The 14,024-nt window shown below is 27.4% G+C and overlaps 1 protein-coding gene across 1 annotated transcript in view; it reads right to left on the reverse strand.

Moving 5' to 3' along the window:
- Positions 1-14,024, reverse strand: part of LOC143224769 (voltage-dependent T-type calcium channel subunit alpha-1I-like) — a 40,983-nt gene that overhangs the window by 17,134 nt on the left and 9,825 nt on the right. The window contains 5 exon segments of the mRNA XM_076453041.1: positions 964-1,085; positions 3,719-3,822; positions 4,430-4,581; positions 6,370-6,553; positions 6,805-6,894. Coding sequence (XP_076309156.1) covers positions 964-1,085; positions 3,719-3,822; positions 4,430-4,581; positions 6,370-6,553; positions 6,805-6,894 — 652 coding nt within the window.

The following is a 14,024-nucleotide window of genomic DNA, read 5'->3' on the forward strand; positions in this document are numbered from 1 at the left end:
AGTATTTTAATTATAATCTAAGGGAGAAGGTTTTTAATTTATAACATTGTTGACAAAATATATTCTCACAGTTTCTACTTATGTATATTCTATGATAAATCCAAACTCACGGACAAGCTTCAAATGAAGGAACAACAGTAGACTGTTTCAGGTTCATGTTTCATTAATAATAATCATGAACCCAATAGAATAGCAGACTAAAGCACTGCTAAATGTTCTCATAATACAACACTAGGAGTGAACTTGAGTCACTTTATTTTAGTCTAGTATTTCCCTATTAAGTGTTAATATAGTGCACAACATAGGATGAAATTACTTTTGGGGAAGGGGTGACAATGAACCTAGAAACCTTTGAATTAATTACGTTCTATCCTATGTTATACACACACACTAATAACATATGTATGTCTCGTACTTAAGTGTGATGTACAATATAAGCTAAAAAAACGGTGGGATTTCTTATGAATTCACATTATAGTAAGGTTATCTTGTGCTATATTTACAATGAGGCATCACCGTAATATTCATAAGTCAAGGCTGTACATGACAAAAGTTTTCAGTTCACATTTGTATTATTGAGTGTTTAGGACTGAACTTAGGAAAGAGGAGTGCAAGGGACCCTTTTGTGTCAATTCTGAAACACGTTAAAAATATTAAACTCGAAAATTTGCATACTTGAAAAGTTTAAACCAGTTTATTTTCTTGTTTTTATTATTATACTTATGTTTCACTATATCAGTGTCTGTATACGTATTATTTTCATGTTATTTTATTTCTAACTCCTTGGGGACACTTGGCAGCTGCCCTTTTTGCCCTACTTTTAATTTAGCCCTGAAACTATTAATCAATACACATCTAATACATTTCAAGTTTGAGATATTGTGACATCTGGTATTTCTACTGTTAACAGGTTTACACTTATCATTTAACTGTGAATAACATTAATTACAAGACATACACTACCTCTTGTTATCCTCATTACTCGCATAACACGAATAATAGTTGGATTAATCTTGGATTCCATCTCTTCCAAACATATCCCCACAATGGATAAAATTACAATGAGAACATTAAGCTGATTCCACCTAAAATTTATAGAAAAAATCTCTAGTTTCTGCAACTAACATAACACAATATGCCCTTACATAACAAAACTGTGAAACATAAGGTAACCTCCCGATTGTCTTACAACAGTATAACACAATCGTGAAACACGAGATGTCCTCCCGATTGTCTTACAACAGTATAACACAATCGTGAAACACGAGATGTCCTCCCGATTGTCTTACAACAGTATAACACAATTGTGAAACACGAGATGTCCTCCCGATTGTCTTACAACAGTATAACACAATTGTGAAACACGAGATATCCTCCCGATTGTCTTACAACAGTATAACACAATTGTGAAACACGAGATATCCTCCCGATTGTCTTACAACAAGTATAACACAATCGTGAAACACGAGATGTCCTCCCGATTGTCTTACAACAAGTATAACACAATCGTGAAACACGAGATGTCCTCCCGATTGTCTTACAACAGTATAACACAAATGTGAAACACGAGATATCCTCCCGATTGTCTTACAACAGTATAACACAATTGTGAAACACGAGATATCCTTCCGATTGTCTTACAACAGTATAACACAATTGTGAAACACGAGATATCCTCCCGATTGTCTTACAACAGTATAACACAATTGTGAAACACGAGATATCCTCCCGATTGTCTTACAACAGTATAACACAATCGTGAAACACGAGATGTCCTCCCGATTGTCTTACAACAAGTATAACACAATCGTGAAACACGAGATGTCCTCCCGATTGTCTTACAACAGTATAACACAAATGTGAAACACGAGATATCCTCCCGATTGTCTTACAACAGTATAACACAATTGTGAAACACGAGATATCCTTCCGATTGTCTTACAACAGTATAACACAAATGTGAAACACGAGATATCCTCCCGATTGTCTTACAACAGTATAACACAAATGTGAAACACGAGATATCCTCCCGATTGTCTTACAACAAGTATAACACAATCGTGAAAAACGAGATGTCCTCCCGATTGTCTTACAACAAGTATAACACAATCGTGAAACACGAGATGTCCTCCCGATTGTCTTACAACAGTATAACACAAATGTGAAACACGAGATATCCTCCCGATTGTCTTACAACAGTATAACACAATTGTGAAACACGAGATATCCTCCCGATTGTCTTACAACAGTATAACACAATTGTGAAACACGAGATATCCTTCCGATTGTCTTACAACAGTATAACACAATTGTGAAACACGAGATATCCTCCCGATTGTCTTACAACAGTATAACACAAATGTGAAACACGAGATATCCTCCCGATTGTCTTACAACAGTATAACACAAATGTGAAACACGAGATATCCTCCCGATTGTCTTACAACAGTATAACACAATTGTGAAACACGAGATATCCTTCCGATTGTCTTACAACAGTATAACACAATTGTGAAACACGAGATATCCTCCCGATTGTCTTACAACAGTATAACACAAATGTGAAACACGAGATATTTTCCCGATTGTCTTACAACAGTATAACACAATTGAAACACGAGATATCCTCCCGATTGTCTTACAACAGTATAACACAAGATATCCTCCCGATTGTCTTACAACAGTATAACACAAGATATCCTCCCGATTGTCTTACAACAGTATAACACAAGATATCCTCCCGATTGTCTTACAACAGTATAACACAAGATATCCTCCCGATTGTCTTACAACAGTATAACACAAGATATCCTCCCGATTGTCTTACAACAGTATAACACAAGATATCCTCCCGATTGTCTTACAACAGTATAACACAAGATATCCTCCCGATTGTCTTACAACAGTATAACACAACAGTATAACACAAGATATCCTCCCGATTGTCTTACAACAGTATAACACAATTGTGAAACACGAGATATCCTCCCGATTGTCTTACAACAGTATAACACAAGATATCCTCCCGATTGTCTTACAACAGTATAACACAAATGTGAAACACGAGATATCCTCCCGATTGTCTTACAACAGTATAACACAAGATATCCTCCCGATTGTCTTACAACAGTATAACACAACAGTATAACACAAGATATCCTCCCGATTGTCTTACAACAGTATAACACAACAGTATAACACAAGATATCCTTCCCCATATTAACTGCACTGAATACACATTATTATTTGCATTTAGTACTTTGTTATATTTTGTAGATTTATGTCATTAATACAAATATATTCTCAAAGGGAACTTTGAATAAAATAATTCATACATAAATATATCTCAGTTTAAACTATGCAAATATTACAAAAATGTTCAATATTATTTCAAAAAATAGTTTCCATATAAAATATGAATGTGCATATGTAATATCCTATCACTTTGAAATAAGTTACCAAAAATCTCTAGTAAGAGATTTTAGTGGTTAGTAAATTACGTTTAGTAATAAATTACTTAGAAGTATGTATTTAAACATTAAAGATATACATATCACATATACATACATTATAAAAGAATTTTATATTAAATGATATATTTACTACAGATTATTCAAAGTTTTAAATTTCAGTTATATATAGTGAACCAAGAATCATACATGAGCCATATTTATATTCTAAAACCATAAAGTACTTGAAACTGATTTATGTCACTAACTTATCCTTTAGGTATCTTTTGACTCCAAGGGCAACTATCTTCATGACAGCTTCCAAAATAAATACCGCAGTGAAGTTAAATATTTTCAAGGTATAAATAAGTTCCTAAAAAAAGTGTTCATTTTCTTTTACAATCTTTCAAAACCTTGGTGTTCAATTTACATAAACACATACGTACACATGTAAATTAAAACATATAATACAAAATAGAGATGGTTGTAGTTAATAAACATACCTAAAGGATAGCACCTATAAGAATCTAAAGTAACCATATAAATGGTAATTCACTTACAGAAATTTATTTGAAAGAACATTAAAGCATGAAAACGAAATAAAGAATTGAAAAATTAGACAAAATCATGAAACTTTATTGTGCAGTAAATCACACTGAGAGCACAAATTTAATGTTTGTCTAAGTACATATTTATGTACATATATATTTAGATGCAGCTCTTTAGTTCTTATAAATATTGATTCAGTTATTTGTGTTTTATTACTGAAACTTCTGTGATACGAAGGAGGTATGAAGTCAGACCTACAGTTTTTGTAATTAGTTTCATAATTAGAAGGAAGATATTAAGGAAAGACAAGAGATGCAACTATTATACATGTATTATAATCACATAATTGGAAAAGAACACATTTAAAATGTGCTCAAGCTACAAATTATTAAAGTACAAGAAAAGTTTCGTACAAGGATCTCAACACGTACCATAGGCATCATATAAAACTCCATTGCCATAGTAACTACGCTTAAGCCAATCACGGCTGCAATAGCTAGATCAACATATTTGCTGGTTATAATGTTGTGTGTGAAAAGTCGTGGTTTCGAGTAATTTGTGTAATATGGCAGTTCCCACATTTCTGAAAGAAGATACAATATTTTGATTAAATTAAAGAATAATATATATGTAAATTTATTTCTCAATTAAGATAAAACTTTACTTTCACAACTCAATAAAAATATGACAAAAATTATGCATCTATCCTGAACAATTTGAAAATATTGAAGGCAAATACATTCATGTGATTAAACTAAGAGAAATTATAAAATACTGAACGTATTTTCACAAACAAACGATTGTTAATTGTGTATTTTATTGTGAACATACTCAATGAAAATGACTATATCAGATAAATTATGCTACTGTAATGTAAGCTGGTTGGTTCACAGGTGACTTTAACTGTTTATGTTAGAATGACTAATGTTAGATACTGAACTTCAAGGTGTGGGTTAACTGAAGGACCAAGAAAACTACGAAGGCATCCCTGGCTCGATATGCATGAGTACTGTGCATGTCTAGTTCCCATCATCTGCAGGGGCTACAACTTTGATTAATCTGTTTTTCAGCACCATTACAACAAAAGTTGATTCAGTATGAACATGAAAAACTAAAAATTATGAGACATGAAACTCTTGTATATACCTGATTATATATAAAATATGTTAGCCTCTTTAACCACAATTATTAACAATAACTAAAAACGAGTTATCCAAATATAAAGCTTTGAATACAAACATAGTAACAAATATCTTAACATTCAGTACTAGAGACATAAGTACACTGACTTTTCAAACATTACAAAAAATATTCATATTTAAATAAAATCTATAGAGCATTAAACTATGACCCAAAAAGGTCATTTTAAGGTTTTAAATAAATTTGTCCTATGAAGATATGAGTAACCACAAATTGTGCATGTGCTATCCAATTAATAGCGACACACAAGGCTGTCTATTCACTCTGACTGGTTACAGTTCTAGCGAGTTTGAATTACACTCAAGCACATAATATGAATGCAGTATCAAAATCCTGATGAAATTATACATAAATCAAATACAATTATATAAATGGCTGCTTGTATTTTCTCCACAAAAGTAATAAGAGCCACCAGCAGAACCAGAAATTAAATACTTAACAGACAAATAATTATCCAAATAACACATCTTAATATAAAACTCACATATATTTACTTTTAAAAAATAACAATGAAAAAAACAAAATAGAATTGAAAACAATAAAAACCTTAAATGACCAAACTGTCAAAAGGATTTTGACAGAAACTTCTCAAGGCTGAAGATGTATTATTCTAACAATGTGTATGAGAGATACAATGTATGGTTATCCAAATGTATGTTTTTAAACATCAATCAAACCAGTGTTTATTCACAACTAAATTTTAAGGCATATTTACACATGGTTTTGTAGAATAACTAACAAGAGGTGTTAGTAAAACTAATAATATAATTATCTGGACTATTATTACTCTCTTTACTATGTAGATTATTATTATTTCCACAACGTTTCAACCAGTGAATTCTCCAGTCAAGTGTTACATCAGTCTTTTTTTGTTTCTCATGCATCACAACCAGAAAGTTTTTTTTTTGTACAACTACTGAGATTCAAACTCCAAAAACTTTGATCGTAAATATAAGCACTCTAATTGCTCAGTTGTATAAACTCTGACAATGACTGGAGAACCCAAAAGATTAAAATATATTCTGAAAATAATAATACACATAAGAAGTATGACAATAATAGTTTAAACTATAACATTCATAATATTTAGATATATTTGCCAAGCTTTGTCAGGGTAAAGTAGGCTTAACTCATGATAGAGATTCCAAATCACTTAGTTTCATTTCCATACTTTTCCGTTTCTTTTCCAACTTGTGAGCACGTTTCACAGCTCTCTGAACCTTCTCCTGTTTCTCTCTACAGCAATGAAAATTTTCAACCACAACTCCTACGAACATGTTAAGAACAAAGAAGGCAACAAGAAGAAGGAAAGATATGAAGTACAGTAATCGCCATTCATTATAATTCTCACTTTGCTGCAAAACATTCAAGGAAAAACAATTAGAAAATATTCAGTGCAAATACACAAAAAAATTAATTGGTATTATTTTCAAAAGGTAATTCACGTTCACAATTGTTGTTTGTAAGTACCAAACACACAACAATGATAATTATTATGAAATTTTATTCAACAAACAGCCGAGATAATACACTAAAAAATGTTAGTTTTGAAAGTGTTAACACAAATAATGTTCTGCATAAACATTTAAAGAAAGTAATTTCTTACTTGTTGGTCTACACCGACAGCATCAAGTCCAGTGTACATAATATTAACCCAACCATCCTTTGAAGACAAAACAAACAGTGCCATAGGAGCCTGCAATATAAAAATAAACAATGATACACTTTCAGAACAATGATATACTTTCAGAGCTCACATATGTATCATTTAAAAAATCTTTGTTGTTCAGTAATTATTGCATACCTGTGTATCTTTTATATACTTTGATATTTAAGGATGAAATAACACTATTATAACATAAGTTAACAAAGAACACATAATAAACATAATGAAGTCATTTAAGTTTTTGGAGAACACGTTTGGGTATGATAGAAAAATTCCTTTTATACCACAAATAAAATACTTTACAGAATGCTAGAATACATAGGATGATAGAACAGTGTCTTATGTGATGTTAGAATGGTAACCTTTATAGGATGATAGAACAGTATATTATATGATGTTAGAATGGTAACCTTCATAGAATGATAGAACAGTATCTTATGTGATGTTATAATGGTAACCTTCATAGAATGATAGAATAGTATCTTATATGATGTTAGAATGGTAACCTTTATAGAATGATAGAACAGTATCTTATGTGATGTTAGAATGGTAACCTTTATAGAATGATAGAATAGTATCTGAAATGATGTTAGAATGGTAACCTTTATAGGATGATAGAACTGTATCTTTTACACAATCCTAGAACAATAACCTATATAGAATGATTGAACAATATCTTTAATAGCATGCAATAAAAGATATTTTGTTAAAATGACAGAAAAATAATTCATAGAATGATAGTAAGAACATGGTTTTATATAGGTTGTGTATGGATTCATAAACATAAGAAGTGTTGGCAATTATTTGATAATTAAAAATACAAACGTCAGTGGTTACCCAAGGCTTCATATTAACAATAACAGATTTTTCCAGCTTAGTTAAGTAATTAATCAATCAATTAATTAATTAATCTTTCATATGGAAAGTTCTCAGTTCTGCTGTTTAGTACACATTTATTGATCAACTATTTTATAAGTTAAAAAACTACATACAGATACATATAATTCTAGAATGGAATAGTAAAAATTAAAAAAAACTACATAGAGATACATATAATTCTAGAATGGAATAGTAAGAATTAAAAAACTACATAGAGATACATATAATTCTAGAATGGAATAGCAAGAATTAAAAACTACATACAGATACATATAATTCTAGAATGGAATAGTAAGAATTAAAAAACTACATAGAGATACATATAATTCTAGAATGGAATAGCAAGAATTAAAAAACTACATAGAGATACATATAATTCTAGAATGGAATAGAAAGAATTAAAAAACTACATAGAGATACATATAATTCTAGAATGGAATAGCAAGAATTAAAAAACTACATAGAGATACATATAATTCTAGAATGGAATAGTAAGAATTAAAAACTACATAGAGATACACATAATTCTAGAATGGAATAGTAAGAATTAAAAAAACTACATAGATATACATATAATTCTAGAATGGAATAGCAAGAATTAAAAAACTACATACAGATACATATAATTCTAGAATGGAATAGTAAGAATTAAAAAACTACATAGAGATACATATAATTCTAGAATGGAATAGTAAGAATTAAAAACTACATACAGATACATATAATTCTAGAATGGAATAGTAAGAATTAAAAACTACATATAGATACATGTAATTCTAGAATGGAATAGCAAGAATTAAAAAACTACATACAGATACATATAATTCTAGAATGGAATAGCAAGAATTAAAGAACTACATAGAGATACATATAATTCAAGAATGGAATAGTAAGAATTAAAAACTACATAGAGATACATATAATTCTAGAATGGAATAGTAAGAATTAAAAAACTACATAGAGATACACATATAATTCTAGAATGGAATAGCAAGAATTAAAAACTACATAGAGATACATATAATTCTAGAATGGAATAGTAAGAATTAAAAAACTACATAGAGATACATATAATTCTAGAATGGAATAGTAAGAATTAAAAAACTACATAGAGATACATATAATGCTAGAATGGAATAGCAAGAATTAAAAAACTACATAGAGATACATATAATTCTAGAATGGAATAGTAAGAATTAAAAACTACATAGATATACATATAATTCTAGAATGGAATAGCAAGAATTAAAAAAGCTACATAGATATACATATAATTCTAGAATGGAATAATAAGAATTAAAAACTACATAGATATACATATAATTCTAGAATGGAATAGCAAGAATTAAAAAACTACATACAGATACATATAATTCTAGAATGGAATAGTAAGAATTAAAAACTACATAGAGATACATATAATTCTAGAATGGAATAGTAAGAATTAAAAACTACATAGAGATACATATAATTCTAGAATGGAATAGCAAGAATTAAAAAACTACATAGAGATACATATAATTCTAGAATGGAATAGCGAGAATTAAAAAACTACATAGAGACACATATAATTCTAGAATGGAATAGCAAGAATTAAAAAACTACATACAGATACATATAATTCTAGAATGGAATAGTAAGAATTAAAAAACTACATAGAGATACATATAATTCTAGAATGGAATAGTAAGAATTAAAAAACTACATAGAGATACATATAATTCTAGAATGGAATAGTAAGAATTAAAAAACTACATAGAGATACATATAATTCTAGAATGGAATAGTAAGAATTAAAAACAACATAGAGATACATATAATTGTAGAATGGAATAGTAAGAATTAAAAACTACATACAGATACATATAATTCTAGAATGGAATAGTAAGAATTAAAAAACTACATAGATATACATATAATTCTAGAATGGAATAGCAAGAATTAAAAAACTACATACAGATACATATAATTCTAGAATGGAATAGCAAGAATTAAAAAAACTACATAGAGATACATATAATTCTAGAATGGAATAGTAAGAATTAAAAAACTACATAGAGATACATATAATTCTAGAATGGAATAGTAAAAATTAAAAACTACATAGAGATACACATAATTCTAGAATGGAATAGTAAGAATTAAAAAACTACATAGATATACATATAATTCTAGAATGGAATAGCAAGAATTAAAAAACTACATACAGATACATATAATTCTAGAATGGAATAGTAAGAATTAAAAAACTACATAGAGATACATATAATTCTAGAATGGAATAGTAAGAATTAAAAACTACATACAGATACATATAATTCTAGAATGGAATAATAAGAATTAAAAACTACATATAGATACATGTAATTCTAGAATGGAATAGCAAGAATTAAAAAACTACATACAGATACATATAATTCTAGAATGGAATAGCAAGAATTAAAGAACTACATAGAGATACATATAATTCAAGAATGGAATAGTAAGAATTAAAAACTACATAGAGATACATATAATTCTAGAATGGAATAGTAAGAATTAAAAAACTACATAGAGATACATATAATTCTAGAATGGAATAGCAAGAATTAAAAACTACATAGAGATACATATAATTCTAGAATGGAATAGTAAGAATTAAAAAACTACATAGAGATACATATAATTCTAGAATGGAATAGTAAGAATTAAAAAACTACATAGAGATACATATAATGCTAGAATGGAATAGCAAGAATTAAAAAACTACATAGAGATACATATAATTCTAGAATGGAATAGTAAGAATTAAAAACTACATAGATATACATATAATTCTAGAATGGAATAGCAAGAATTAAAAAGCTACATAGATATACATATAATTCTAGAATGGAATAATAAGAATTAAAAACTACATAGATATACATATAATTCTAGAATGGAATAGTAAGAATTAAAAACTACATAGAGATACATATAATTCTAGAATGGAATAGTAAGAATTAAAAACTACATAGAGATACATATAATTCTAGAATGGAATAGTAAGAATTAAAAACTACATAGAGATACATATAATTCTAGAATGGAATAGTAAGAATTAAAACTACATACAGATACATATAATTCTAGAATGGAATAGTAAGAATTAAAAAACTACATACAGATACATATAATTCTAGAATGGAATAGTTAGAATTAAAAACTACATAGAGATACATATAATTCTAGAATGGAATAGCAAGAATTAAAAAACTACATAGAGATACATATAATTCTAGAATGGAATAGTAAGAATTAAAAACTACATAGAGATACATATAATTCTAGAATGGAATAGCAAGAATTAAAAACTACATAGATATACATATAATTCAAGAATGGAATAGTAAGAATTAAAAACTACATAGAGATACATATAATTCTAGAATGGAATAGTAAGAATTAAAAACTACATAGAGATACATATAATTCTAGAATGGAATAGCAAGAATTAAAAAACTACATAGAGATACATATAATTCTAGAATGGAATAGTAAGAATTAAAAACTACATAGAGATACATATAATTCTAGAATGGAATAGTAAGAATTAAAAAACTACATAGAGATACATATAATTCTAGAATGGAATAGTAAGAATTAAAAAACTACATAGAGATACATATAATTCTAGAATGGAATAGTAAGAATTAAAAACTACATAGAGATACATATAATTGTAGAATGGAATAGCAAGAATTAAAAACTACATACAGATACATAATTCTAGAATGGAATAGTAAGAATTAAAAAAACTACATAGATATACATATAATTCTAGAATGGAATAGCAAGAATTAAAAAACTACATACAGATACATATAATTCTAGAATGGAATAGTAAGAATTAAAAACTACATAGAGATACATATAATTCTAGAATGGAATAATAAGAATTAAAAACTACATACAGATACATATAATTCTAGAATGGAATAGTAAGAATTAAAAAACTACATAGAGATACATATAATTCTAGAATGGAATAGAAAGAATTAAAAACTACATACAGATACATGTAATTCTAGAATGGAATAGTAAGAATTAAAAATTACATATAGATACATGTAATTCTAGAATGGAATAGCAAGAATTAAAAAACTACATACAGATACATATAATTCTAGAATGGAATAGTAAGAATTAAAAAACTACATAGAGATACATATAATTCTAGAATGGAATAGCAAGAATTAAAAAACTACATAACATAATTCTAGAATGGAATAATAAGAATTAAAAACTACATAGATATACATATAATTCTAGAATGGAATAGTAAGAATTAAAAAACTACATAGAGATACATATAATTCTAGAATGGAATAGCAAGAATTAAAAACTACATAGAGATACATATAATTCTAGAATGGAATAGTAAGAATTAAAAAACTACATAGAGATACATATAATTCTAGAATGGAATAGTAAGAATTAAAAAACTACATAGAGATACATATAATTCAAGAATGGAATAGTAAGAATTAAAAACTACATAGAGATACATATAATTCTAGAATGGAATAGTAAGAATTAAAAAACTACATAGAGATACATATAATTCTAGAATGGAATAGTAAGAATTAAAAACTACATAGAGATACATATAATTCTAGAATGGAATAGCAAGAATTAAAAACTACATAGAGATACATATAATTCTAGAATGGAATAGAAAGAATTAAAAAACTACATAGAGATACATATAATTCTAGAATGGAATAGTAAGAATTAAAAAACTACACAGAGATACATATAATGCTAGAATGGAATAGCAAGAATTAAAAAACTACATAGAGATACATATAATTCTAGAATGGAATAGTAAGAATTAAAAACTACATAGAGATACATATAATTCTAGAATGGAATAGTAAGAATTAAAAAACTACATAGAGATACATATAATTCTAGAATGGAATAGTAAGAATTAAAAAACTACATAGAGATACATATAATTCTAGAATGGAATAGCAAGAATTAAAAAAACTACATAGAGATACATATAATTCTAGAATGGAATAGTAAGAATTAAAAAACTACATAGAGATACATATAATTCTAGAATGGAATAGTAAGAATTAAAAACTACATAGAGATACACATAATTCTAGAATGGAATAGTAAGAATTAAAAAAACTACATAGATATACATATAATTCTAGAATGGAATAGCAAGAATTAAAAAACTACATACAGATACATATAATTCTAGAATGGAATAGTAAGAATTAAAAACTACATAGAGATACATATAATTCTAGAATGGAATAGTAAGAATTAAAAACTACATACAGATACATATAATTCTAGAATGGAATAGCAAGAATTAAAAAACTACATACAGATACATATAATTCTAGAATGGAATAGTTAGAATTAAAAAACTACATACAGATACATATAATTCTAGAATGGAATAGCAAGAATTAAAGAACTACATAGAGATACATATAATTCAAGAATGGAATAGTAAGAATTAAAAAACTACATAGAGATACATATAATTCTAGAATGGAATAGTAAGAATTAAAAAACTACATAGAGATACATATAATTCTAGAATGGAATAGCAAGAATTAAAAACTACATAGAGATACATATAATTCTAGAATGGAATAGTAAGAATTAAAAAACTACATAGAGATACATATAATGCTAGAATGGAATAGCAAGAATTAAAAAACTACATAGAGATACATATAATTCTAGAATGGAATAGTAAGAATTAAAAACTACATAGATATACATATAATTCTAGAATGGAATAGAAAGAATTAAAAACTACATACAGATACATGTAATTCTAGAATGGAATAGTAAGAATTAAAAATTACATATAGATACATGTAATTCTAGAATGGAATAGCAAGAATTAAAAACTACATACAGATACATATAATTCTAGAATGGAATAGTAAGAATTAAAAACTACATAGAGATACATATAATTCTAGAATGGAATAGCAAGAATTAAAAACTACATAACATAATTCTAGAATGGAATAATAAGAATTAAAACTACATAGATATACATATAATTCTAGAATGGAATAGTAAGAATTAAAAACTACATAGAGATACATATAATTCTAGAATGGAATAGCAAGAATTAAAAACTACATAGAGATACATATAATTCTAGAATGGAATAGTAAGAATTAAAAACTACATAGAGATACATATAATTCTAGAATGGAATAGTAAGAATTAAAAAACTACATAGAGATACATATAATTCAAGAATGGAATAGTAA

Source organism: Tachypleus tridentatus, chromosome 9 (assembly GCF_004210375.1).
Source record: "Tachypleus tridentatus isolate NWPU-2018 chromosome 9, ASM421037v1, whole genome shotgun sequence".
NCBI lineage: Eukaryota > Metazoa > Arthropoda > Merostomata > Xiphosura > Limulidae > Tachypleus > Tachypleus tridentatus.